The sequence below is a fragment of the Erinaceus europaeus genome, chromosome 2 (assembly GCF_950295315.1).
Source record: "Erinaceus europaeus chromosome 2, mEriEur2.1, whole genome shotgun sequence".
In the NCBI taxonomy this organism is placed as follows: Eukaryota; Metazoa; Chordata; class Mammalia; order Eulipotyphla; family Erinaceidae; genus Erinaceus; species Erinaceus europaeus.
The window spans coordinates 140,582,549-140,607,084 of record NC_080163.1 but is presented as its reverse complement, the minus strand read 5'-3'; the positions used below and the strand labels follow the sequence as shown (position 1 = coordinate 140,607,084).

General features: G+C 40.2%; 1 protein-coding gene across 2 annotated transcripts in view; it reads left to right on the top strand.

The window, feature by feature from the left end:
* The window catches only part of LRRC36 (leucine rich repeat containing 36), a 74,562-nt gene that overhangs the window by 29,510 nt on the left and 20,516 nt on the right, over positions 1-24,536 (top strand). For both annotated transcript variants that reach the window (XM_007517736.2, XM_060185356.1), the window contains exons 6-9: positions 8,372-8,499; positions 11,560-11,611; positions 17,378-17,818; positions 20,571-20,866. In XM_007517736.2, the coding sequence (XP_007517798.1) occupies positions 8,372-8,499; positions 11,560-11,611; positions 17,378-17,818; positions 20,571-20,866 (917 nt within the window). The remainder of the gene's footprint in view (positions 1-8,371; positions 8,500-11,559; positions 11,612-17,377; positions 17,819-20,570; positions 20,867-24,536) is intronic.

Below are 24,536 nucleotides of genomic sequence, written 5' to 3'. Positions count from 1 at the left end.
AATGGAGACACATGGGGCCAGGTAGTAGCATACCTGGTTGAGCACACATGTTACAATGCACAAGGACCCAGGTTCAAGCCCTCAGACCCCACCTGCAGGGGAAAAGCTTTACAAGTGGTGAAGCAGTGCTGCAGGTGTCTCTCTGTCTCCCTCTCTATCTTCCCCCTTTCCTCTTGATTTCTGGCTGTCTCTATCCAATAAACAATTTTTAAAAAGAAAGAAAGAAATGGAGATACCTGCAACACTGTTCTACTGCAGATGGAGACTGGGGGCTAGAAACTAGGTTTTTTTGTGCATGGTAGTATGTGTGCTGTACTAGATATACCACCACCCACCCAGAGATTTTTTAGCCATTAACTTATTACTCTTTTGCATCAATGCAGCTCATAGCCTGTGCCTTTTGGGTTTTTCCAACTTTGCAGTTGCAGTATCTCTTATGTTTGTGCTATACTCTTGCAGCACTGCTGACAACTCAATCTGACTAAAGTGATTCTGTCACTTGAACAGTCATGCCATAGACTAGAAAAAAGCTTTCCACCAGAGGAGTTGCATGCAATGTACCTTCAGAGTAATCCTATCACTCACATCAGATAAGTCAGGTGACCTTTCTTTTGCCTCAGGGACTCTTTTATAGTTCCCTTTTATAGTTCTACTGAATTATATACAAACTCTTAAAAATAATTCCTTGGAACCAAGAATGTGCTCAGGGGCAGAGCAAGAATGTGGCTCAGAGACAAAGCATCTTATACATGTAAATCTTTGACTTCAATCCTGCATGAAAACATAAAAGAAAAAGAGTGGAGCTCTATGATGGTGGGCAATTGCTTCAGTCTCTGTTGCTTTCACAGAAAAGTGAAGTGGAAACTGGGAGGGGAACTGGCTCAGATGTACAGTGAATGCAAGAGACTTGTGGGTTTGATCCCTGCCACCATTTAGTTTCTTAAAAGATGTATTACTGGGGCTTGAGAAAGAGCTCACAATGTCAGGTAGCTGCATTGCAATGTGCTCCACCTGGGTTCCTGGCGCCACATTGGAGGTGGGGTGTGAAAATGGAGGAATAGGCGCTATTATCTCTGTCTATCTGAATGAAAAAGTAGCCAGTGAAATCACACGTGCATAAAGCCCAAGTTTTTTTGTTTTGTTTTATTCTTTTATATTTATCTTTTTCTTTTGTTACCCTTGTTATTTATTGTTGCTGTAGTTATTATTGTTATTGATGTCGTCATTGTTAGATAGGACAGAGAGAAATGTAAAGAGTAGGGGAAGAGAAAGATAGACACCTGCAGACCTACTTCACAGCTTGTAAAAAGACTCCCCTGCAGGTGGGGAGCCAGGGGCTCAAACCGGGATCCTTGAGCTGGTCCTTGCGCTTCACCACGTGCGCTTAACCTGCTGCGTTACCGCCCGACCCCGAAGCTCTAGTTTTACACAAAAAAACTTTAATTTGTGTGTGTGAGAGAGAGAGAGAGAGAGACCAGAGCATTGCTAAATTACACACGGTTCTGGGGATAGGACTTGGGGTCTCGAGTGCACTTTGCATACTTTTTAATCTTAATTTTGATAGAACAGAGAAATTGAGAAGGAAAGGGATAGAGCTGGAGAGAGAGACAGAGAGATACCTGCAGCACTGCTTCACTGATTGTGAAGCTTTGCCCCTGCAGGTGGAGAGCCAGGGCTCAAACCGGGATCATTGAGCCGGTCCTTGTGCTTCACCACATGCGCTTAACCCGCTGCGCTACCACCAGACCCCGATGACCCAGTTTTACACAAAAAGATTTTATTGAGAGAGAGAAAGAGAAGAGAGAGAGAGAGAGAGAGAGAGAGACCAGAGCACTGCTAAATTACACATGGTTCTGGGGATAGAACTTGGGGCCTCAAGTGCATTTTACATATTTTTTTACATTTTAGGTCTTTCTTGTTAATTTTTATTTAATTTTTTATTTACAAAAAGGAAACTGACTAAACCATAGGATAAGAGGGGTAAAACTCCACACAATTCCCACCATCAGAACTCTGTATCCCATCCCCTCCCCTCCCATGATAGCTTTCTTATTCTTTAACCCTCTGGGAGTATGCCCAAGTGGGATGCAGAAGATTAAAGGTCTGGCTTCTATAATTACTTCCCTGCTGAACATGGGTGTTGACAGGTCGATCCATATTTCCAGCCTGTCTCTGTCTTTCCCTAGTGGGGAAGGGCTCTGGGGAATCGAAGCTCCAGGACACATTGGTGGGGTTGTCTGTCCAGGGAAGTCTGGCCAGCATCCTGCTAGCATCTGGAACCTGTTGGTTGAAAAGAGAGTTAACATATAAAGCCAAACAAATTGTTGACCAATCATGGGCCAAAAGGCTGGAATAGTGCAGATGAAGAGTTGGAGGGTCCTCCATTTTGTAGATAGCTAGTAGGCATATTTTAGTTATATTCCAAAGGGCCTGTAGCTATACTAGTTTTTTTTCCCTTCTTTTTCTTTTTTCCCCTGAGCCTGAAATTTGATATGCAGGTGGATCCAAGTTATTGTCTGGGGGAGATGATGTCATGGCTGGGAAAAGGACCAGAAGGCTGGATCAGGGAAGAGAGTAGGTCCCTAATATGGAAAAGGGGTATAAATATTGTTGACTGTAAACCCCATCGATTTGATGTGATCTGGGGCCCATATTTAGCTTAGAAGCCTATGTGGCCTCTGCATCCCTGTAGATCTGAGCTCACATTCTGTGGTCATGAGTAGGAACATTCCAAGCCGCCCCAATATCAGAACCCATCTTCCTCAGGAGTAGCATAGAGTATGTTGTCCAGCCTACCTTCGGAGGATGGAACATTCTCCACCATTTTTTTTTTAAGAAAAAAAAATCGGGGCTGGGTAGTGGCACACCTGATTGAGCACACATGTACAGTGTACAAGGACCCAGGTTTGAGCCCCCATCTCCACTTGCAGGGGGAAAGCTTTGCAAGTGGTGAAGCAGTGTTGCAGCTGTCTCTCTGTCTCTCTTCCTCTCTATCACCCCCTTCCCTCATGATTTCTGGCTGTCTCTATCCAATAAATAAATAATGATAAAAAAAATCAACAGAGTCAGGTGATAGTTCAGCTAGTAGAGCACATGCCTTTGCCATGTGTGTAGCCCAGATTCAAGCCCCTACAAAATGTTACAGCACCAGAAGAATCTCTGGTGCTGAGCATCATTCCTTCTGTGTTTCTTTCTCTCTCTTCTCTCCCTCTCTCTAAAATAAAAAATGAATTTTTAAAAAGTTGACTCTAAAGTGATATAATTGCACATTTGGAGTCCTGCAAAACCCCAAATTTAATTAATTACTGGAATCTTAGCTATAATTTTCATAGACTGGTTATATAAGCTAGAGATAAAAGCTTTTCAGTTGATAGTATACATTATCTTATTTTCATGACTTACATATTCTTGTGGACACTTTTTTTTTTCTTTTGGCCTCCAGGATTATTGCTGGGTGTCAGTGTCTGCACCAGGAATCCACTGCTCCTGGCGGCCATTTTTTCCATTTTGTTGTTGTTGTTGGATAGGACAGAGAGAAACTGAGAGAGGAGGGGAAGACAGAGAGAAAGACAGACACCTTCAGACCTCCCAGCCCCCTTGTAGACACTTAATAACTAGTCATTTTACAGTATATATATTTTTTGTAGAACCAGCTATAGGAATTTTCCTTCTTTGGCAGGATCAATGCATTTAAATCATGGGATAGTGGATTGCTTTATTTCATTTTGAATGCTTTTTAATATTTAAAAATACAAATTTATTGTAATAATTTTGGAAAACACTAAAAAGTGTTAGAACAACACTGTAATCATTCATAAACCTGAAAAAATTCCATTCCAAGATAAAATTTTCTAGGTACATTTATTTATTTCTATACAAAGGTACAAAGAGTGATCCGTAAAGTGGTACAATGGATAAAGCATTGGATTTCAAGCATGAGGTCCTGAGTTCCATCCCTGGAAGCACATGTACAAGACTGATGTCTGTTTTTTTTTTTTCTCTCTCTTTCTCTCTCTCTCCTCATCCTATCCCTTTCATTAGTAAATAAATAAAATTTTAAAAGGTGGCCTCTTTTTTTTTTTGGTCTTTGTGTAGCCTAGAACTGGGACATGGTTGATTTCACCCCTCTGGGACACTTTTTCTTTCTTTTCTTTTTTTTTTAAGTTTTTAAAAATTTTATTTATTTTTCCCTTTTGTTGCCCTTGTTACTTGTTGTTGTAGTTATTAATGTCATTGTTGGATAGGATAGAAAGAAATGGAGATAGGAGGGGGAAACAGAGGGGGAGAGAAAGATAGAAACCTGCAGACCTGCTTCACCACTTGTGAAGCAACTCCCCTGCAGGTGGGGAGCCGGGGGCTCAAACCAGGATCCTTACACCAGTGGTTGCGCTTCACGCCACGTGCGCTTAGCCCGCTGCACTACTGGCTGACTCCCAGGACACTTTTTCATTCATATATAGAGAGGAAGAGATACCATAGCACTAGAAACTTCCTTTGGTGTCATAAGACCTCCCATGCTGGGGCTCAAACCTGGGCTTTGTATACGGCAAAGCAGGCAGACATCTTTAATAGTCTGTCCCTGACTGCTCCTTTTTTTTTGTATGAGTTGAAATAAATTGTATTTGTCATATTAAATCATAGGTTCACTCCATGAATTAAAATGATCTGAAGTATACAGTCTCCACTGAGATCAAACTGCTCTACCAGACTGTGGGGCCACTTTTTAAGTCTCACAGTAGCTCCAGCTGTTGCCTGTTTCTATTTTTATTATAAAATTAATTTTATTACTTTGAAACGTTAAAGAGCTCCTCTTTCCTCTGAAAATTGTGTTTGTGCTAGATCCCTGAGGAATGTTGCCTGTAAGCACTGTTGGTAACCTAATATAACTAAAGTAGTTATGCCATGCCAGTGGCTCTTGGAGGTGCTTAGTCTGAATTTTTTTTTAACCAGAGTGCTTTTGGAGGTGCCTGTGACTTAACCTGAGACTTCTCTTAGGCAAGTCCTGCAAGTCCTGTGTGTTACCACTATGCCATGTTAACGGTGGTGCCATGACTAGGAGGGAAAAATAGAAACTAGTTCCCACTATCTCAGTTATTCAAAACCATACTTTCTTATATTCTTTCTTCCTTCCTTCCTTCCTTCCTTCCTTACTTCCTTCCTCCCTCCCTCCCTCCCTCTCTCTCTCTCTCCCTTTCTTTCTTTCTTTCTTTCCTTCTTTCTTCCTTCCTTCCTTCCTTCCTTTCTTTCTTTCCTTCTCTTTCTCCTTTCTTTCTTTCTTTCTTTCTTTCTTTCTTTCTTTCTTTCTTTCTTTCTTTCTTTCTTTCTTTCTTTCTTTCTCTTTTCCTCCAGGGTTATCACTGGGGCTTAGTGCCAGCACTACAAATCCACTGCTCCTGGGGCTGGGTGGTGGTGCACTTGGTTGAGTGCAAGTGTTACAAATCCACTGCTCCTGGCAGCCATTTTTCCATTGGATAGGACAGAGAGAAATTGAGAGGGGAGGGGGAGATACAGAGGGAGAGAGAAAGACAACACCTGCAGACCTGCTTCACTGCTTGCGAAGCGACCCCCTGTAGGTGGGGAGCTGGGAGCTCCAATAGGGATTCTTGCATGGGTCCTTGCACTTTATACTATGTGCACTTAACCAGGAGTGCCACCACCTGGTCCCCTTTTTATTTCTTTATTAATTTTGCCACCAGGATTGTTAGAGATGGGGGCACCTACAGAAGTAGACAGGTAGTGAAGATAATTGACTTCAGTTCAAATAAAATTGATTTGTTAGCTGTTTGTGGAGTACTCTTTGGGGGCTTAAATCCAAGGGTCATGGAAGTCACTTAGGTAGAACATGTGTTAACATGTGAATTTGATCCTCAGAACCCCATGAAATCCAAAAATACAAAACAAGTGAAGTTTATGGATTGTGGAGTAGTGTTATGATGTCTCTCTCATAAAATTAAGTTAGAAAGAAAGAAACTTAAGTCAAGGCATGGAACAAAAGATCAGAGTTAAGACATTTAGATTTTAAAATGAATGAATAAATAAATAGAAATTTGGATTTAGGATCATCCAGACTTAGGAAAGTATGATATCACTCAGCAGAGAGTCTGGACCTGGGATGGTTTGCTTGAATCAATAATTAGGTTGAAAGGGAAGTAGTCAGTGAATTTGAAAAGATTATAAATGCAGTGGGAAGAAGCCAGGAAGGAAGAAATCCTTAGACAGCTTGGAAGTACAAATATTCTTCTGGAGGATAAGCATAAGAAGAGACCTGAACACAAAGTTACAGCTTAGTAACCATTCTTATTTTCTAAGCATCTGGTCTAAAACAGACATTTCTGCTTCACTTTATTTTGAGAACATAAACTTTGAGAGTATGTGTCACTATGAAAAGGAAAGTAGTTCTGTCAAAGTATTATGGTGCAAGAGCATCTTATGTTGAAATAATAGGACATTTTAATCGTGGAAGGCAACTCAAAAACAGAAATGGACAGGGGCGGGGTGAATTTTCAAAAGGCTAGCTTTATTCACCCTGTATTGTCAGTTGCACTGGCTTATAGAAGCTTTGTGTTGTCAAAGCCTGCAGATGAGAATTTGAAGAACACTTTGATCAAAAGTCCAAGGTTTTGAAACTATCTTGTTTGTGTGTGTGTGTGTGTGTGTGTGTGTGTGTGTGTGTGAGAGAGAGAGAGAGAGAGAGAGAGAGAGAGAGAGAGAGAAAGGCACCTTCCTAGAGAATACCACCAACAAAAACCCCATACAAGTTCCTATCAAAGGCCCCAGTTCTCAGAATTCTATAAGTAATAAGCTCTTATACAAGTTAATAAGCTTCTTATACATGATGTGGGTAGGAATTGTAATGTGCAAATAGGCAGTAAACTTCATTCATTTTATAACTCTTTAACACAAAACTATTAACACATTGTTACTTTAATATATGTATAAAAATGTATTAGTTTGTAAAGCTACTATTTGCCTAAGCCTGCCATGAAAGTATTTCCTGTACATTGTGCCAACAGTTTAAAACATTAATTTATCAATTTAAAAACTTGCCCTTTTATTTGATTAAAAATTATTCTGTGAGACTATTTACAGACATCCTCCTCTCCCTTTGCCCCCTTAATTTTATATATATATATATATATATATATATATATATATATATATATATATATATATTGCAGAATCAACCAAACTGTTTTATTAATTAGAAATCTGAATCCTCACAGTGGGTTAAGCGCAGGTGGTGCTAAGCACAAGGACGGGCATAAGGATCCCAGTTCAAGTCCCCAGCTCCCCACCTGCAGGGGAGTCATTTCACAAGTGGTGAAGCGGGTCTGCAGGTGTCTGTCTTTCTCTCACCCTCTCTGTCTTCTTTTCCTCTCTCCATTTCTCTCTGCCCTATCCAACAACAACAACATCAATAATAATACAATAATAAAACAACAAAGGCAACAAAAGGAAATAAAGAAAAAAGAAAAAAAAATCCAAAAAAAAAGAAATCTGAATCCTGATTAATAATATAAACTTAAAACTCTGTTGACACATCACACTTTAAAGTATTTTTATTGCTTTGCAATTTAATTTCTAAATATACCACATGAATTTCTAATTTAATGTCTTAATTGTAATGCTCTGATAAAAACTAGCAAATTAGAATAAATTGCAACAGAAATGGAAAAAAAAGCTTCTTATACAAATGTTACAATCTAACAGAAACTCTAGCTGTATCTTTATAATAAATGTCCTAGGTGAGCAGGACTAAAATACAGTTTTTCCTTTTGTTCTTATGTTTCTTATTTTTAAACTTGTTCTTTAATCATAGGCAAAATAAATAAATGCTGAGAGATCTAAGAATAGCATTCTTCTCTTTGAAATAGGTCTTAATTAATTTTTCTCATCTTACAATGAGCAAATCAAAGCAGAAAAAGGCTAGTTTGAAGTGATGAATCACTGCAGACTGTTGACTAGAGCCCTAGTTATATGCAACATTGTCTAGAGTCTCATTCCATCCATCTTCCCTGGTAGCCAAATATTGTTGAATTGGAGTGAAAGTTCTTTGTTTACTTGGCAAATATGCAAAATATTTGCCTTCCTTTTAATTTCTATTAATCACTTCATGATTTATGAAGTAATTTTATAGCCATTATCTCATTTTAACCTCACTTCAACCCTGGTTCAGGTTTTTATCATCACTGTTTGCAGATAAAGTGAGAGAGTCACAGAGGTTAAACATTGTGTTCAGATTCACATGGTTTCCAAGTGGTGGCACTAGAATGGGCTATCAGTCTTGTGGCTTCTCTTCCAGTATCTTTCCATAAGGCGTGTTGCCTTTGAGTCGGGTCAGTGCTTCATTGTATGCTTTTTCTTTTAACAGACTCAAACAAAGGGCTTTTTATTCCCTTCCCCAACCGGGAAATAAAGGATTCCCTAACAAGTATTTCTGCAACCCAGGGCAACAGTATATCAGAGCAGAAATTAGACACTTTCCCATCTGGGGCACAGGTAATGTGTTTACTTTCCTACTAATTTGTTGACTAGTCAATGAGTAATACTAAAAACTTAGCGGAATCTGAATTATGTATGAAAGTGTAAGGTTTGTTTATTGATGACATGGTAGATCCTTTTCAAAAGAAAGACAAGACCTCCATTATTTCCATTCTCCCTTTACCTGCTTTCCATTAACCTGCTATCAAATACAGTATATTTGTACATATAACTTTAAAGATTACAATTTTTCTTTGAGAATATTTCTCATAAAATGTACTAAAGTTTAGGGGCTCATTTTAAAACTCCTCCTCTGTATCCAATATCTCCATATGATTATTTTACTCTTTATATATATTTTTTCACCATGGTTATTGCTGGAATTCGGTGCCTGCACTACATACAGATCCACCACTCCCAGCAGCTTTTTATTTTTCCTTTTTCATTTCATTTTTTATTACGGCAGAGAGAAATTGAGAAGAGGGGGGAAGACAGGAAGGGAGAAAGAAACCTGCAGACCTATTTCACCACTCATGAAGCTTCCCCCCTGCAGGTGGGGAGTAGGGGGTTCAACCCAGGTCTCTGTGCACTCAACTGAGTGTGCCACCACCTGGCCCCTTTACTCCTTAAAGTTTCTACTTCTGCCTATTAGTAACTTAATCTTATATCTCAGAGGTGGCTTTTCCAAAGCTGCCTCTTCAAAGGACCATAATAGAAAAAGTCATGACTAGAGATAGCATAAAAGTTTTGAGCAATATGGAGGCAGAGTTCATGCAAGATGGAGGAAGAACTAAAAATAATGTTTTAGTGAAAAGTTAGTGTGAGGAGGAATACAGTCATCACATAAGACTTATTTATATGGATGAACGTGCTATAGGAAGCAGAATTGACAATAATTAACATCTCCAGTTTGAAATTAAAAAAAAAATTCTCTGATAAACTTTTTGCAATGAAATCACTGAAAATAGCCAGAAAAAGAAAGAAATATACTTTGACTAATCCACAACTTGGATAATTAAGACTATCCTAATAAAAATTACTAAGATTTGTTTCAGTTTGAATATATAACATCTTTATTTTATTAAAAGATTAGTGTTTGGGGTTTCTTTATATTTAGACCCTCTACTCAGATGAGTGAAAAATTATTTCAATTACCATTTTAAAAATCTTAGTACTGACTTAAAGGAAATGAAGACAAGGTATGCTTATTCTATGGTTAAAGTTAAGAAACATTTTTTAGATTAAAAACAAACACTTTGGGTGTCTGGCAGTAGCACAGCAGGTTAAGCACACGTGGCACAAAGTGCAAGGACTGGCTTAAGGATCCCAGTTCCAGCCCCCAGCTCCCCATCTGCAGGGGAGTTGCTTCACAGGTGGTTCTTCTAGTGTTTGCCCTTCTTCCGTAGCCAGTCAACAGCGTCAGGTTGAGCCTGATGTAAAGTTTCGAGACCTTCTTTGAATCTGGAGAGGTGGCAGTGGTTGACTATGTGGGTCATAGTCTGTCTGTAGCCGCAGGGGCAGTTCGGGTCGTCTCTGGCTCCCCAGCGATAGAACATAGCGGAGCACTGGCCATGGCCTGTTCGATAGCGATTGAGGAGGGCCCAATCATAACGTGCTAGGTCAGAGCCGGGTTCAGGTCTACAGGTGTCTGTCTTTCTCTCCCACTCTCTGTTTTCCCCTCCTCTCTCCATTTCTCTCTGTCCTATCCAACGACAACGACATCAACAACAACAATAATAACTACAACAACAATAAAAACAAGGGCAACAAAAAGGAAAATAAATAAAGAAACACTTTGAGGAGGTGGTCGGTGGTGCAGCCAGTAAAGATTACAAGTTATTATGCCCTTGGAGTTCAGAGCCCTCTTCACCATGCCTCCCCTGCATCCCTATCCCCACCTACAGGTGACTTTCTCTATCTCCCCATCTTCACCCTATTTATTTCTGTATCATAATTATGTATATGTATATGTATATGTATATGTATATGTATATGTATATGTATATGTATATGTATATGTATATGTATATGTATATGTATATGTATATGTATATGTATATGTATATGTATATGTATATGTATATGTATAGAGAGAGGGGGGCAATGGATCCATTGTGCAAGCACCAAGCCCTGGCAATAAGCCTGATGGCAATATATATTTAAAAATAACAAATAAAAACTACTTTGAAATAGCTTCTTGAAGGAAGAGAGAATAGTGAATAGCACTATGCTTAGGGACCTGGGTTTGAGCCCCTTCTCCCCACCTGCAGGGGGGAGACAGTTCATGAGTGATGAAGCAGGTCTGTAGGGTGTCTATCTTACTCTCTCCCTCTATATCTCCCCTCCCCTCCTAATTTCTCTCTGTCATATCAAGAAAAAAGGGGAAAAATGGCCACCAGGAGCAGTGGATTCATCTGAGTCTCGGCAATGAACCTGGTGGCAATAAATAAATAAATAAATAATTTTTTAAAATAAAAATATATAAATAAAATAAAAAACCAAGCCCTTTATTATCTATTTTGTATTAATTATTGCACAATTATAACTCATTAATTTTCAGCCTATTAAAACTCCCAGTAGCTTCAGTGATTGATACTCAATTTTTACTAGCAGGTAAAAGAAAGCATGGGAGCTCTTAAAACAGAAAAATAAGTTTGAAAAGGTGTCATAGTATAACTAATATCTTTTCTGAGCTATATGAAGCATAGAATATGTATTTCACTATTGGGTTTGTTCTTTACCATCTCAGAATATTTCATATCTTCAGTGTCTCGTTACCTACTAAAAAGAAACTCTAGCTCTCTTTATATTGTGGCTGTTGAAAGAAAGAAAGAAAGAAAGAAAGAAAGAAAGAGAGAGAGAGAGAGAGGGAGGGAGGGAGGGAGGGAGGGAGGAAGGAAGGAAGGAAGGAAGGAAGGACAGGCTTAGACCTGATCCTGTGCTTGAAGGTCTATTTATCTAGTGTGCAAGGATGGACTTGCTCTTTAATAGGAAAGTATTCTGAAGTTCAGATCTACTACACTCATACCTAAATTCCATTGGTTCCCTTTTCCTAACCTTTCCGACTTTTTTTTTTAGATACAGGAAGTGGCAAGAAGGGAGATACCAAGTGAGAACCCCCAGGAAGATGGTAAATATTTTGCTTACTGATTATTTTTCTCCACTAATCAGAAAAATCTAGATGTGTTGGTATCCTTCTAAATTCTGCTTATAAGACCTTCTGTTTTGATCATCACATTAGGTTCGCTTGTATTACTTACGATGTGGTCTATTTACATAATCACTGTTTTACCTGGGTCCCCCCTGCCTGCAGGATATTGGTTTAATCCCCACTGGTTGGATGGAAGCTTTCTATGTTCTGTTCCAGCTCTTTTTTTGCTCCGCCCCCTCTCCTAGTCATTTCATTTGCCTTGTCACTTCCAGTGAAGAGATACATAAAAGGTGATGTATCTGATTAATAAACGAGATACTGCTTCCCAGCTCAGCCATGAGTCCCTGGTCGTCTCTCTACCGCCTGTGAAGCTAGCCCAGCCTGGCATATGGCGCCCTGAACAGGGACCGGCAAATGGCACCTGAACAGGGACTGGCATAGATGTGATAGAATTTGGGAGAAGATGGAGATGCCTCAGCCCTGGGGCTCTCTACATGGCTGTTTTCTACTGGGGGATGGTCCCTTTCATGAGATGTTTGCCTTCTGACTTCCTTTGTCCTTGATTTTTTTTTTCTGTATTGACTATCTACTCTGTTTCTTTTTCTTTTTTTAAAATTTATTTATTTAAACAGGGAGACATTAACAAAACCGTAGGATAGGAGGGGTACAACTCCACACAATTCCCACCAACAGAACTCCATATCCCATCCCCTCCCCTGATAGCTTTCCCATTCTCTATTCCTCCGGGTCGTTACGGGTTGCAGAAAGTGGAAGGTCTGGCTTCTGTAATTGCTCCCCCGCTGAACATGGGCGTTGACTGGTTGATCCATACTCCCAGTCTGCCTCTCTTTTTCCCTAGTAGGGTGGGTCTCTGGGGAAGCAGAACTCCAGGACACATTGGTGGGGTCTGTCCGAGGAAGTCTAGTTGGCATCATGCTGGCATCTGGAACCTGGTGGCTGAAAAGAGAGTTAACATACAAAGCCAAACAAATTGTTGAACAATTATGGACCTAAAGGCTGGAATAGTGCAGATGAATTGTTGGGGGGGTGGTACTCACTGCAGAATATTGTGTACTTTTGCTTTCAGGTATATATTTTGCCCTAGTTTATGGATACGTGTGAACATATGCTCTATCTCAGGGAACCTGGTCTATGTCTAGGTTTTGGGACTTTGTTAGGAAGTGAACCACCTGGAATGGAATTAGAAAATACTATGAAAGGAAAGGTCTCACCTGAGTGATGAAGCTGACGGGTTGTCATTCCACACCTGAAGTCTCTGGACACAGTCTGAAGTGAAACATGCTGAGGTGGCACTTGTTGCATTTCTGTTTCTTTTTCTTAACTTTCTTGCCTTTTAGATTTAATGTGTGTTTATTCCTTCAAACTCACCACCACCATCAATAACTAGCTTGTGAGTTTTGGTTTCTTTCTTTCTTTCTTTCTTTCTTTCTTTCTTTCTTTCTTTCTTTCCTTCCTTCCTTCCTTCCTTCTTTCCTCCCTCCCTCCCTCCCTCCCTCCCTCCTTTCTTTCTCTTTCTTTCTTTCTTTCTTTCTTTCTTTCTTTCTTTCTTTCTTTCTTTCTTTTTGTTCATTTGTTTTTGTTCTGTTTTGTTTTTACCAGAGCACTGCTCAGCTCTGGCTTTTAGGGGGTGGTGTGGGGATTGAACCTGGGACTTTGGAGCCTCGGACATCAGTCTCTCTGCATAACTATTATGCTATCTCCACTGCCCTCCAGATTTTGGTGTGTGTGTGTGTTAAGACATTTATTAAAAAGTGTTTATTTGGAAAATGGTACACACACACATACACACACAAAAAAAGGAAGTTTCTAGAAAACAAGAAAGAAAAAAGGGGAGGGGGAGAATTATATTATTTATTTTATTTTATTTTATTTTCAGAGAGAGAGGGAATGTGTGTGGGGCGGCTAGATCCACTACTCTGGCAAGTGCAGTATGAGGATCAAAGCTAGGGCTTGATGCATACAAGTCCCACATTCTGCTGTTGAAACACCTCCCTGCTTTTTTGGTTTCATGTTGTGTTGTTTGTTCTTTAAGTTAATGTATCTGAGTAAAATATAATATAGTATTTTTTGCTTGTTTCCTAAATATACTCTTCCATTATGAAGTTCTGAAAATAACAGAAAGGATAGACATGTCTCTTTTTTTGTCTGTTCTCTATAATTGCCCTACTCTGAGGCTTTTTGGAGATGGCAGATATAAGTATCTGAAAGAAATGCTGCATAGCTGTGTTAGTACCTAGGGAAGAGATTTGATAGGTGTTGTTAAAATTTGGAGGCTCTAGCTGGCCGGGCTAGCTTCACGGGCGGGTAACAGAGACACAGAGACAACGGCTGGGCAGGGAAGCTGTATTTCTTTATTCAGGAACAATGATTCATAAACTAAGACAAACTAATCACCAAACAGAACTCTGCTGTCTCTTTGCGGCGGCGCAAGCACTCTCTCTTACTCTTGAACTCTCCAACTCTCTCTTACTTGAACTCAGGAACCCTCTCTTACTCTCGAACTCTGCAACTCTTCAACTCTGGAACTCTGACACTCTCCCACTTTGGAACCCTCTCTCGGGGTTCCTAGGGGCGGGGCCAAGCGGGCCTGCGAAAACTAACTGGACTGATCTAATTCTCTTGGTGGGGGAGAACTAGAACCCATTGTAAAGCATACAACAATTCCCCCTTTTCTTTTAACTAAATGGCTACAGTATCAAGGGTGTGGGGTGAACAGAAACTTATATCGTACAGGCATTTTTATAAAAAGAAACTGGCACAAACATGGAGAAACATGCAAGCAAGTAACAAGAACCAGTGTGCTGCTAAGGGAAGGCCTGAGGGGGCCATATCTGCCCCTGTGGGTTAAACTTTATCAGCTTAAAAAAAAACATTTCTTGCCTCTGGGGGGCTACTTGCCTTGACGGGCATTTGCATGGGGGCGGGGAACGGCCTAGAGTCCCAAAGGCAGCTGGCTGCAACTTACTTACTATGAAACAAAACTTGTTATTAGAATATTTCTAATAGAGAAGGAATTTGAGACTTTTACATAGCAACAACGTCTTTTTAACCTTTTGTTACACCCATTCAAGATGGAGTCAGGAAAGGAAACCTCAGGCATGAGAATAATTAGCATAGCCATTGTGTGATCTACCATTTCTAATAGAGAAGGTAATGGAGAGTTTTACACATCAACAAGTCTATTTAACCTTTTGTTTAGACCAACTTAGTTAAAATATATTGATTGTTAACTAATTTTTACCTCAGACTTTAAATGTAAGTTAATTTTATCTTTATGAGAATTACGTTGAAAACCTTTTTCATTTAACTTTGTCTAGTAAGAATTTAGCCTTAAAGTTACTGTTTACCAAACTTTAAACATACACATAAACATGGTCATTAGTACACAAGGAGAGAAACCTTTGTTACGAAGACATGTCATTTTAAACATGAATTTAAATCTGTACTGTCTTAGTTGTTGGGGGGGGGGGTTCACCATCCGGAGGTGGCTTCCTGCGCAGCTTCACTTCTAGGAATTGTAGGTTGCGATCTCTGCACAAATCTCTGCGTACTCCAGCTTGTCTGCCTTCAGACCAGACCGGCAGCTGGAGATCTCGTGTGCCCAGTTTCGGCAGGGAGCCTGGGGGTCCGGGAGGTCTGGGATCATTCCAGAATTCATAGCAAGAGGGCAGGCAGGCCACCATTGTAGAAGGCGTGGGCCTAGGTGCCCAGGGGTGGCAGCCATGATAGGCCTCCGCGGCCCTGCCCCATGGCCCTGCCATGTCTGCTGCCCTGCTCGCAGTGGCCGAGCAGCGTGGAGGGATCACGCATCCAGTGCCCTGTGCCACGCGGTGGAGAGCCGGTTCTTGTGGGCTGGCCTCGAGCTCTTGCGTGTTGGCATCAGGCTCCAGCGTGTTGGCATCGGGCTCCAGCATGTTGGCGTCAGCCTCCTGCGGGCTGCAGGGCTCTTGGGGCTCTTGTGTGCTGGCGTCGGCTTCCCGCTGACTGTTCTGAGTTCGCCCGAGCGAGTGGAAACCACAGAGTGGTCCAGAGATAAATGTTCCAGAAACAGCAAAACAGTCTCGTGAAGAAAGAGCAGAGGCCTTTGGAGATCTCTTAACAAGCAGAAGAGAAGGCCATAGTGCATAAGTAGCCAAACTGTCTTTACTTATCTGAGAGATGCGCAGGTCAGGTCCACGGGGGCGCCATTTGTTGTTAAAATTTCGGACGGCTCCAGCTGGGCGGGCTAGCTTCACAGGCGGGTAACAGAGACACAGAGACAACGGCTGGGCAGGGAAGCTGTATTTCTTTATTCAGGAACAATGATTCATAAACTAAGACAAACTAATCACCAAACAGAACTCTGCTGTCTCTTTGCAGCGGCGCAAGCACTCTCTTACTCTCCAACTCTCCAACTCTCTCTTACTCGAACTCAGGAACCCTCTCTTACTCTCGAACTCTGCAACTCTTCAACTCTGGAACTCTGACACTCTCCCACTTTGGAACCCTCTCTCGGGGTTCCTAGAGGCGGGGCCAAGCGGCCCGAGAAAACTAACTGGACTGATCTAATTCTCTTGGCGGGGGAGAACTAGAACCCAATGTAAAGCATACAACAGATAGGTTATACATTCTTGCCATTTATTCAGCCTGGGGTAGTGGTTCTCAGAGATTGAACCCAAAAACTGGATGGAATTTGGGAGTAGATTTTGTATTATTATGAGGAATATATTAAATCATTAAGCCATTGTCTATAGACTGAGTAAATAAAATCACAACTACTGTTACGTAGGGTGCACCAAAGTGGTTTATTTTTATTTTATTTTAAAAAATTATTTTTAATGGTTTGTTACAAGATTGTATTTAAATATTTTATTTGTTACAATATTATATTTAATATTTTTTCAATTTGTTATTAATAGTTTATTACAAGATTGTGTGGCTTGTTTTATTTTAAGATTCCAGGGCCTCATGCATGCACAATACCACTGCTCCCTTTTTCATCTTTTTATTTTAGATAGAAAACAGGGAGAGATATCACAGCACTGCTCTACAATTTGTGGAGCTTCCCCTGATGATGTGGTGTTCCCATATAGTGCTGGGGTTTGAACCTAGGGCCCTAGTGATGGTAAGGCACATGCTTTACAAAGTAAGCTATCTCCTGGTCCTATACAAAAACTGTTTTATTTTAACCAATTAAGAGAATTTCTCTCTCCCTCTCTCTCTCTCTCTCTCTCTCTGTGTGTGTATATGTGTGTGATTTAATAGTGATTGACAAGTCTATAAGATAGCAGAGATAGCATACCACTGTCATAACCAAAGTTCTTTGCCCCCACGCCTCCAACAATAATCATCAAAGTTCTCCCAAATTCTTAGAGATATATTAGCTACTTTTTTTTGCAAGTTCATATTTTTCAATTCTCTCTGTACCAAAGGTTTTAATTTTAATATAGTGTCTAGAAAACTCAGACACTACTGTTTTAGGAGGAAATTCCTAGGGGATTAGATTAATATAAAAATGTATCCCTAAAATGTTACAGAATCCTTACTATTTATACAATGTCAATATGTTTTGTTGTTGTTCCATGTGCATGCCTTTTTCTCACTTTACACTGTCATTTATCAAAATTATAAACCATCCCTTTCTGAGAACTTTTTTTTGGTAGGCACTATGTCCAGAGAAACAGAGGTAGTGCAACTGGGCGAGAAGAATTCTCACTGTTGTTGTTTTTCCTTGATGGTGGTTAGAATTCAGACGCTACTCACCTCATCAGTCCAAAGTCCGATCCCCAGAAAAGATGACTAGAGAAGGATATCGAATCTCTTTTTTGGACAGTAAATCTTCAGGTTCTTCTCCAGAAAAGGACTTGGTACAAAAACCCGACCCATATCAACTTATGCATGACCCCGCATTGGGTAAACGCCTGGATGTGGGTGATTCTAGCCAGATTCATCCCTATCAGTTACCTGCAGATACAAGTCTGGAAAATTATGATAGTCATTATTCTCAAACTCTATCCATGCATGGAAGTCTGGGTAAAAAACCTCAAAGAAACAAGAACTACCGAGAATACTGCATGAAGCCTTCAAGTGACATGAAGGCCACTGTATCCCATTCCTGTGGAGACTTAATGACTTCTCTCTCAAACCCTGACTCCAGCACTGGAAGGCTTATGAAGCTTAGTTCAGGTAATACCTCCTGGTCAGTTTATAGTTCTTATTCATAGATGTGGACACAAAAGTTATATTGGAAATTTTTGAAATGCATTAGCATTTCTTAAATTTGTATTCAGCATTGCTGATGGCCCATGGGACCTCCACAAACCTTCAGAGTATGAGAATAACATGAAAGATAATTTTTAGAGAAAGGCAAACCATATAGCTTTGTGTTATTTTAGTTTAAAAGTATTCTAGGGAGTCGGGCGGTAGCGCAGAGGGTTAAGCGCACGTGGCGCAAAGCACAAGGACTGGCGTAAGGATCCCTGTTCAAGCCCCTGGCTCCCCACCTGCAGGGGAGTCGCTTCACAGGTGGTGAAGCAGGTCTGTAGGTGTCTATCTTTCTCTCCCCCTCTCTGTCTTCCCCTCCTCTCTCCATTTCTCTCTGTCCTATCCAACAACGACAACATCAATAACAACAACAATAAAACAACAAGGGCAACAAAAGGGAATAAATAAATAAATAAATAAATAAATAAAAGTATTCTAGAATATATTTCTAGTAGCCTATACTCTTCTTTATTTACTTTTTTTTTTTTTGCCTCCAGGGTTATTACTGGAGCTCTGTGCTGGCGCTATAAATCCACTGCTCTTGGTGGCCATTTTTCATTTTTATTGGATAGGAGAGAGAGAAATTGAAAGGGAATGGGAAGATAGAGAGGGGGAGAGAAAGATAGACACCTGCAGACCTGCCTCCACCACCTGTGAAATGACTCCCCCTGCAGGTGGGGAGCTGGGGGCTCAAACCTGGATCCTTGCATGAGTCCTTGCCCTTCATACTATGTGTACTTAACCTTGTGTGCCATTGCCTGGCCCCTCACATTTACTTCTATTCTGATGTACTTTCAGAAAAAGATAGTTTTAGAGTAAGTGATAGAAACCACTCTTATGGTACTTATTAACTTAATTCAACAGAATCTATTAAATACCTTACTGTGAATCAGACACTGTTCTAACTTTTCAGATAAAGTAGCAAATAAAATTAAAGTCCCAAGGGGTCATAGTGATGCACTCAGTTGAGCTGTGCAAAGACCTGGGTTCAAGCCTCTAGTCCCCACCAGCAAGGTGGAAACTTCATGATGAGTGTTACAAATGTCTCTTTCTCACTCCCTCTATATCTCCCCTTCCTCTCTCAACTTTTCTGCCCTATCAAATAAACACGCCTTTAAAATTAAAGTTCCATGTCTATTTTAGCAAAGTTAATATATGTAAGTTCCTCCACAGAGTTCATATTCTTTTTTAAATGTAGTGCTAGGGAATGAACCCAGGACTCTGCACATCTGTGACTCCACTCAGTAGCCTCTTAGGCTCAACTTTCCATGTACTGTTTCTCTGAAAGGGAGGTGGGAGAAACAAGGAAGAGAGGAGAGCGAGTACAGCACTACAGCACTGCTCCACCACCCATGAAGTTTTCCTGGTGCCCTTTATGGTGCTTCCATGTGTGCTGAGGTTCTAACCCTGGGCCATATACATACCAGGGCTGGAATTCAACTGGGCAAGCTCTCTCCAGATCCACCACACTTAAATCCTTAGAAGTGTAAGACAGATGACAAATAAAACACATAAACATGCCAAGTTATGATAAATGCTATGAAGAAAAATAATTTAAGGGTAGAGAGTAATGAAGAGGATGATTTAGACAGAGTCAGGTCTGGGAAAGTTTCTCTGGTATCATAAAAGTAGAAACGTGGGAGTCTGGCAGTCGCGCACGTGGCGCAAAGCGCAAGGGCCGGGTAAGATCCAGGTTCCAGCTCCCAGCTCCCCACCTGCAGGGGAGTCATTTCACAGGCGGTGAAGCAGGTCTGCAGGTGTCTATCTTTCTCTCCCCCTCTCTGTCTTCCCCTCCTCTCTCCCTTTCTCTCTGTCTTATCCAACAACGACGACAACAAGAATAACTACAACAATAAAACAACAAGGGCAACAAAAGGGAATAAATAAATAAATTTTTTTTAAGTAGAAACGTGAATGAAATAAGAATGTACATCATGCGGATGAAGGGAAAGAACTTCTTAGACTGTGGGAAAAATAAATGCAAAGTTCTTGAGGCTAGAACATGTCTGGCATGCTCAAGGAACAAAGGAAGCCAGAGCAAAATGAGCAGAGTAAACGAAGCAAATAAATCAAATCAGGTAGCCAGACTTTGTGGAAGAGATTCAAAGCTGTCAGAGATTTTGTAGTAGACACAAATCTACTGATGTAATCTGGAATATATAGGCAGTTGGGTTTAGCTAAATTACATATATGTATTTGCCTCCAGGGTTATTGCTGGGGCTTGGTGCCTGCACCATGAGCCTGTACCATGAGTCTCCTGGAGGCTATTTTTTCTCTTTTGTTGCCCTTGTTGTTGTGGTTATTGTTTTTGGACAGGACAGGGAGAAATCAAGAGAGGAAGAGGAAGACAGAGAGGGGGAGAGAAGGATAGACACCTGCAGACATGCTTCACCACTTGTGAAGCTACCCCCCTGTAGGTGGGGAACCGGGGGGCTCAAACAGGGATCCTTACGACGGTCTTTGAACTTCGCACCATGTGCACCTAACCTGCTGCACTACCGCCTGGCCCCCTAAATTTGATATTTTTGTCAGAGGGAAAGAGATATGATTGAGAGAGTTGAGCTGAGAATATACCAGGAAGAGATTATGACTTTTGAACTCCAGGGATGTGGATGGACATGATACCTGAGGGCACTGAACAGAAGATTCATTTCCTAACCTGTCCCCTTCACAGATCTATATGCCACAACCCATTTCAACAGTGACCCTGCTCTGTTGACCAATGAGGATCAACAAGGGTCCACAACCCTCAATGATTTAACACCAGCACCAGTTCATGGCTCTTTCTCAAATAACTCAATAATGGGAGATTCTCTGAGGACACTGTTGTTACCTTCTGGGACTTCAGAAAACAGAGAGAATTTAACCAAGCGGTCATTAAGCCCATCAAAGAGAGGATTCAAAAGGAAGGACAATATCCTTGTCACCCTGACTCCAAAGCATGGTTTCAGAGATGTTGCTGGCAATGAGGCAAGTATTAGCTTGTTCGTGCTTGTACAAGAAACACATCAGGTCTAGCACCACAAAGGAGTTCTGTTGAGGGCATAGTGGTTTGAGCCAAGAGTGCTAGAAATCCAAAGTTATTTTCAGAAGTCTGTGGTTCATACTGCCAGACCAAAACCGGTGCTTCTGCCCTTGGGAAAGGGCTACATTTCTTCTTCTGCATTTCGTCTCATTCACAGAGAGAAGGGTCCCTAATCTTACAGAGCATAAGCATGGTGAGGAAGTACTTTGATAATGAGAAGTGACAGACAAAGTTTACCAACAGGAAGGAATATACATGTTACCAGGGGCTCAAGGTCAGCCAAAAAGCAATCTCTGTAGCTTTGATATTTATAATCTTATCATGTTTACACATTTGCTTGAGCTGCAAATGACTAACTTGCTTGAGACTTTTCTAAAACTGTTGCTTTTATGTCTAGAAATAAAAATTATTTCCATTCTGTTCTAAACTAACAGTGAACAGAAAAGGAACTAGATCATCTGAGGGATTTTAGTTGGCAGTGGTTCAGAGAAAGAATAACAAGTCAAGAGCCATTCCCACATGTACAATATAAGTAATTTAATTAAAATGTAATATGCTTGTTAGTATCATTAAGACTTTATTACTCAGATCATTAAGTTTTATCCCTGCCATTGCATACAATTATCCATGAATACTGCTGTCTGAACTTTAATATTATCACACTCTGTTGTTTTTATGAAGACTTTTAATTTAAAAAGAACTACAACTTTCAGACCCCTCGCTTACCTTGAAACCATGTCATATGGATCATTTGTGATCTACTTATTTACTGTCCTGGAGTAGTCAGGGGATTTGGTAAAGGACAGCTATTTCTAGTCACTTTTTAAAATTAAATTATTGGAAGTTTTTGTACACTGGCATGGATTTACATTTTTGCAGTTGTTTGTTTTTGACTTTTTATATAAATATTTTCTATTCTATTTTCAAAACTTTGGAGGTGGTTATAATTTTTGTGCATTAGAGGGGACAACTTTCAGATTTTTTTTTGCTACCCCAACTCCCACTGTTTACAGACACTGATGTCTGTTTCCCCAGAGAAAGAGCAATATGTATTTAGGTGAAGATACAGCAACAGTGAGCACATTTAGAATGCTATATTAAGAAGATATGTCCTAGGAATCTTTCCACCTCTATGCCATATTATATTGCTAAAATAATAAAGGGGCCAGCAGTGGCACACCTGGCTAGGTACACATGTTATAATGTGCAAGGACCCAGCTTTAAGACTGAGGTCCCTACCTGCAGAGGGAAAGCTTTGTGAGTGGTGAAACAGGGCTGCAGGTGTCTCTCTCCCTCTCTATCATCCATCCCCTTCCCTCTCGACTTCTGGCTGCCTCTACCCAATAAAAAAAGATAATAAAAAACATTTTAATAGTAATAGTTAAAATCTTAGCAAAATAAGATCAGTAAAATAATGTACCTGAGTAGTGTGCCTGCTTTGCTATGTGCATTTTAGGCTCAAGCCTAGCCCCCACCACACTGGAGGAAACCTGAATACTGTGGTGTCTTTCCTTCTCTCTGTGTGACATTGTCTCTGTGTGTGTCTCTCTCTCTGTAAAAGTCAGCCCAAAGGTGAAACCCTGGCAACAACAACAGCAAAAGCAAAAAAAGGTCTTGGTTTCAAATAGATATATGTCCAAACTACTTTTAGAAAGAACATTTCTGGTGCAGAAGCACACCCACTCTGGGGAGGGCAGGGTTGGGAGGGAGCAAAAGAGTTACAGGGTTTTGATTACTGTAAACCATTAATCCTCCAAAAATATATATGTGATCTGGAAGGTGGTGCAGTAGATAAAGCACTGGACTCTCAAGCATAAAGTCCTGAGTTCAATTCCCAGTAGCACATGTACCAGAGTGATGTATGACTCTTTCTCTTTCTCTCTTCTCCTGCCTTTTTCATAAATAAATAAATAAATAAAATCTTTATTTAAAAGTGATAATAATGTAAAAAAAAAAAAAGAAAAAAGAGCATTTAAGCAACGGGAGATAGCTCACCCAATGAGTGCACAAGGACCTGGGTTTAAGTATCCTAGCTCCATGTGGGAATACTGTGCACAACACCATGGGAGCTCCAAGAAGGGTGAAATGGTGCTATGATGTCTCTCCTTTCTGTCTCTTTCCTTCTGTGTCTCTAACTGAAATGAAAAGAGAAAACAAAAGTCCCAGGACCCTGGTCCAAAACGGCATTTAAAATGTTATATAAAGGGTGGGGAGAGGTAGTATAATAATGGTTATACAGAGAGTTTCATGCCTGAGGCTTTGAAGCCCCTGGTTCAATCCCCTACTCCACAATAAGCCAGAGCTGAGCAGTACTCTGGTTAAAACAGTAACAATAAAATAAAATAAAATGTTATAAAGACACTTCCATGATACTAAAAGCTAAGTTGTACATAAATTTGTGAGAAAAATCATAGACAATTTATTAAATTAATGTAATACCCCCAAATCTATGAGGCAAAATTTATTAAAAATTAAAAATAGTAAAACTGTAATTGGGAAAATAACTCAACTGGTAGAGCATTGAACTTGCATGCCTGGCTCCTTGTTTAATCCCTGGTGCACATGTACCAGAGATGTGCTGTGGTTTGTCTCTCTTTCTCTTATAAAGCTCTCTCTCTCCCTCTCTCTCTCATAGGTAATAAATTTTAAAACTTTTTTTAAATATCAAAATTATTCCAGAATTCACAAAAACTATCACCAACTTTCACCACATTATGATAAATGAAAGAAAGTATTTAAAGGAAAATTGTTCCAAGATATACACATGAAATTACCAATACATGTAAAACTAATGGCAATAAATAGTCATTTTTAACACATTCTTCTCAAGTGGCTTTGTGGTATATAACCAGACTTTCTGACTTTTTCCTCTAATCAGGTTGTTAGTTTCATTGTCATTATTATTATTGATTTAATATTGTTTTACAAAATTAGAAGATAACAGGGAAACAATTCCATACTGTTCCCATCTCTAGAGTTCTGTGTCCCCATTCCCTCCATTGGAAACTACAGTGGTTCTCCCAGGGTCACAGATATAGGTAAACTATTATTTCTTTCTTTTTAAAAAATACTTTTTATTCCCTTTTGTTGCCCTTGTTTCATTGTTATTATTGTTGTTGTTGGATAAGACAGAGAAATGGAGAGAGGAGGGGAAGACAGAAAGGGGGAGAGAACGATACCTGCAAACCTGCTTCACCGCCTGTGAAGCGACTCCTCTGCAGGTGGGGAGTGGGGGCTCAAACTGGAATCCTTATGCCAGCCATTGCGCTTTGTGCCACGTGCGCTTAACCTGCTACCGCTGGACTCCCCCTATTACTTCTATAATGATCTATCTATCTGTTTATATTTTGGCCCATTTTTTCTATGATTCTGCATTCTCTTCCTTTCTAAGTCACATCTATGCCTATTACTACTTACCAAGGTCTTTCCTTTTTTCCTCTTCTCTTTTGGATGTTAACTTCTGAAAGGACCTGCTCATTTAACTCTTCATATATTCATTGTCCTGACACAGAACACTCAGTGTAAAATATCATTGAGTGCACAGTATAGGTAGGATATTTAACCTTTCCTTCTCGTCATAGGCTACATATATGATCCAAGTCACAAAATTCATAA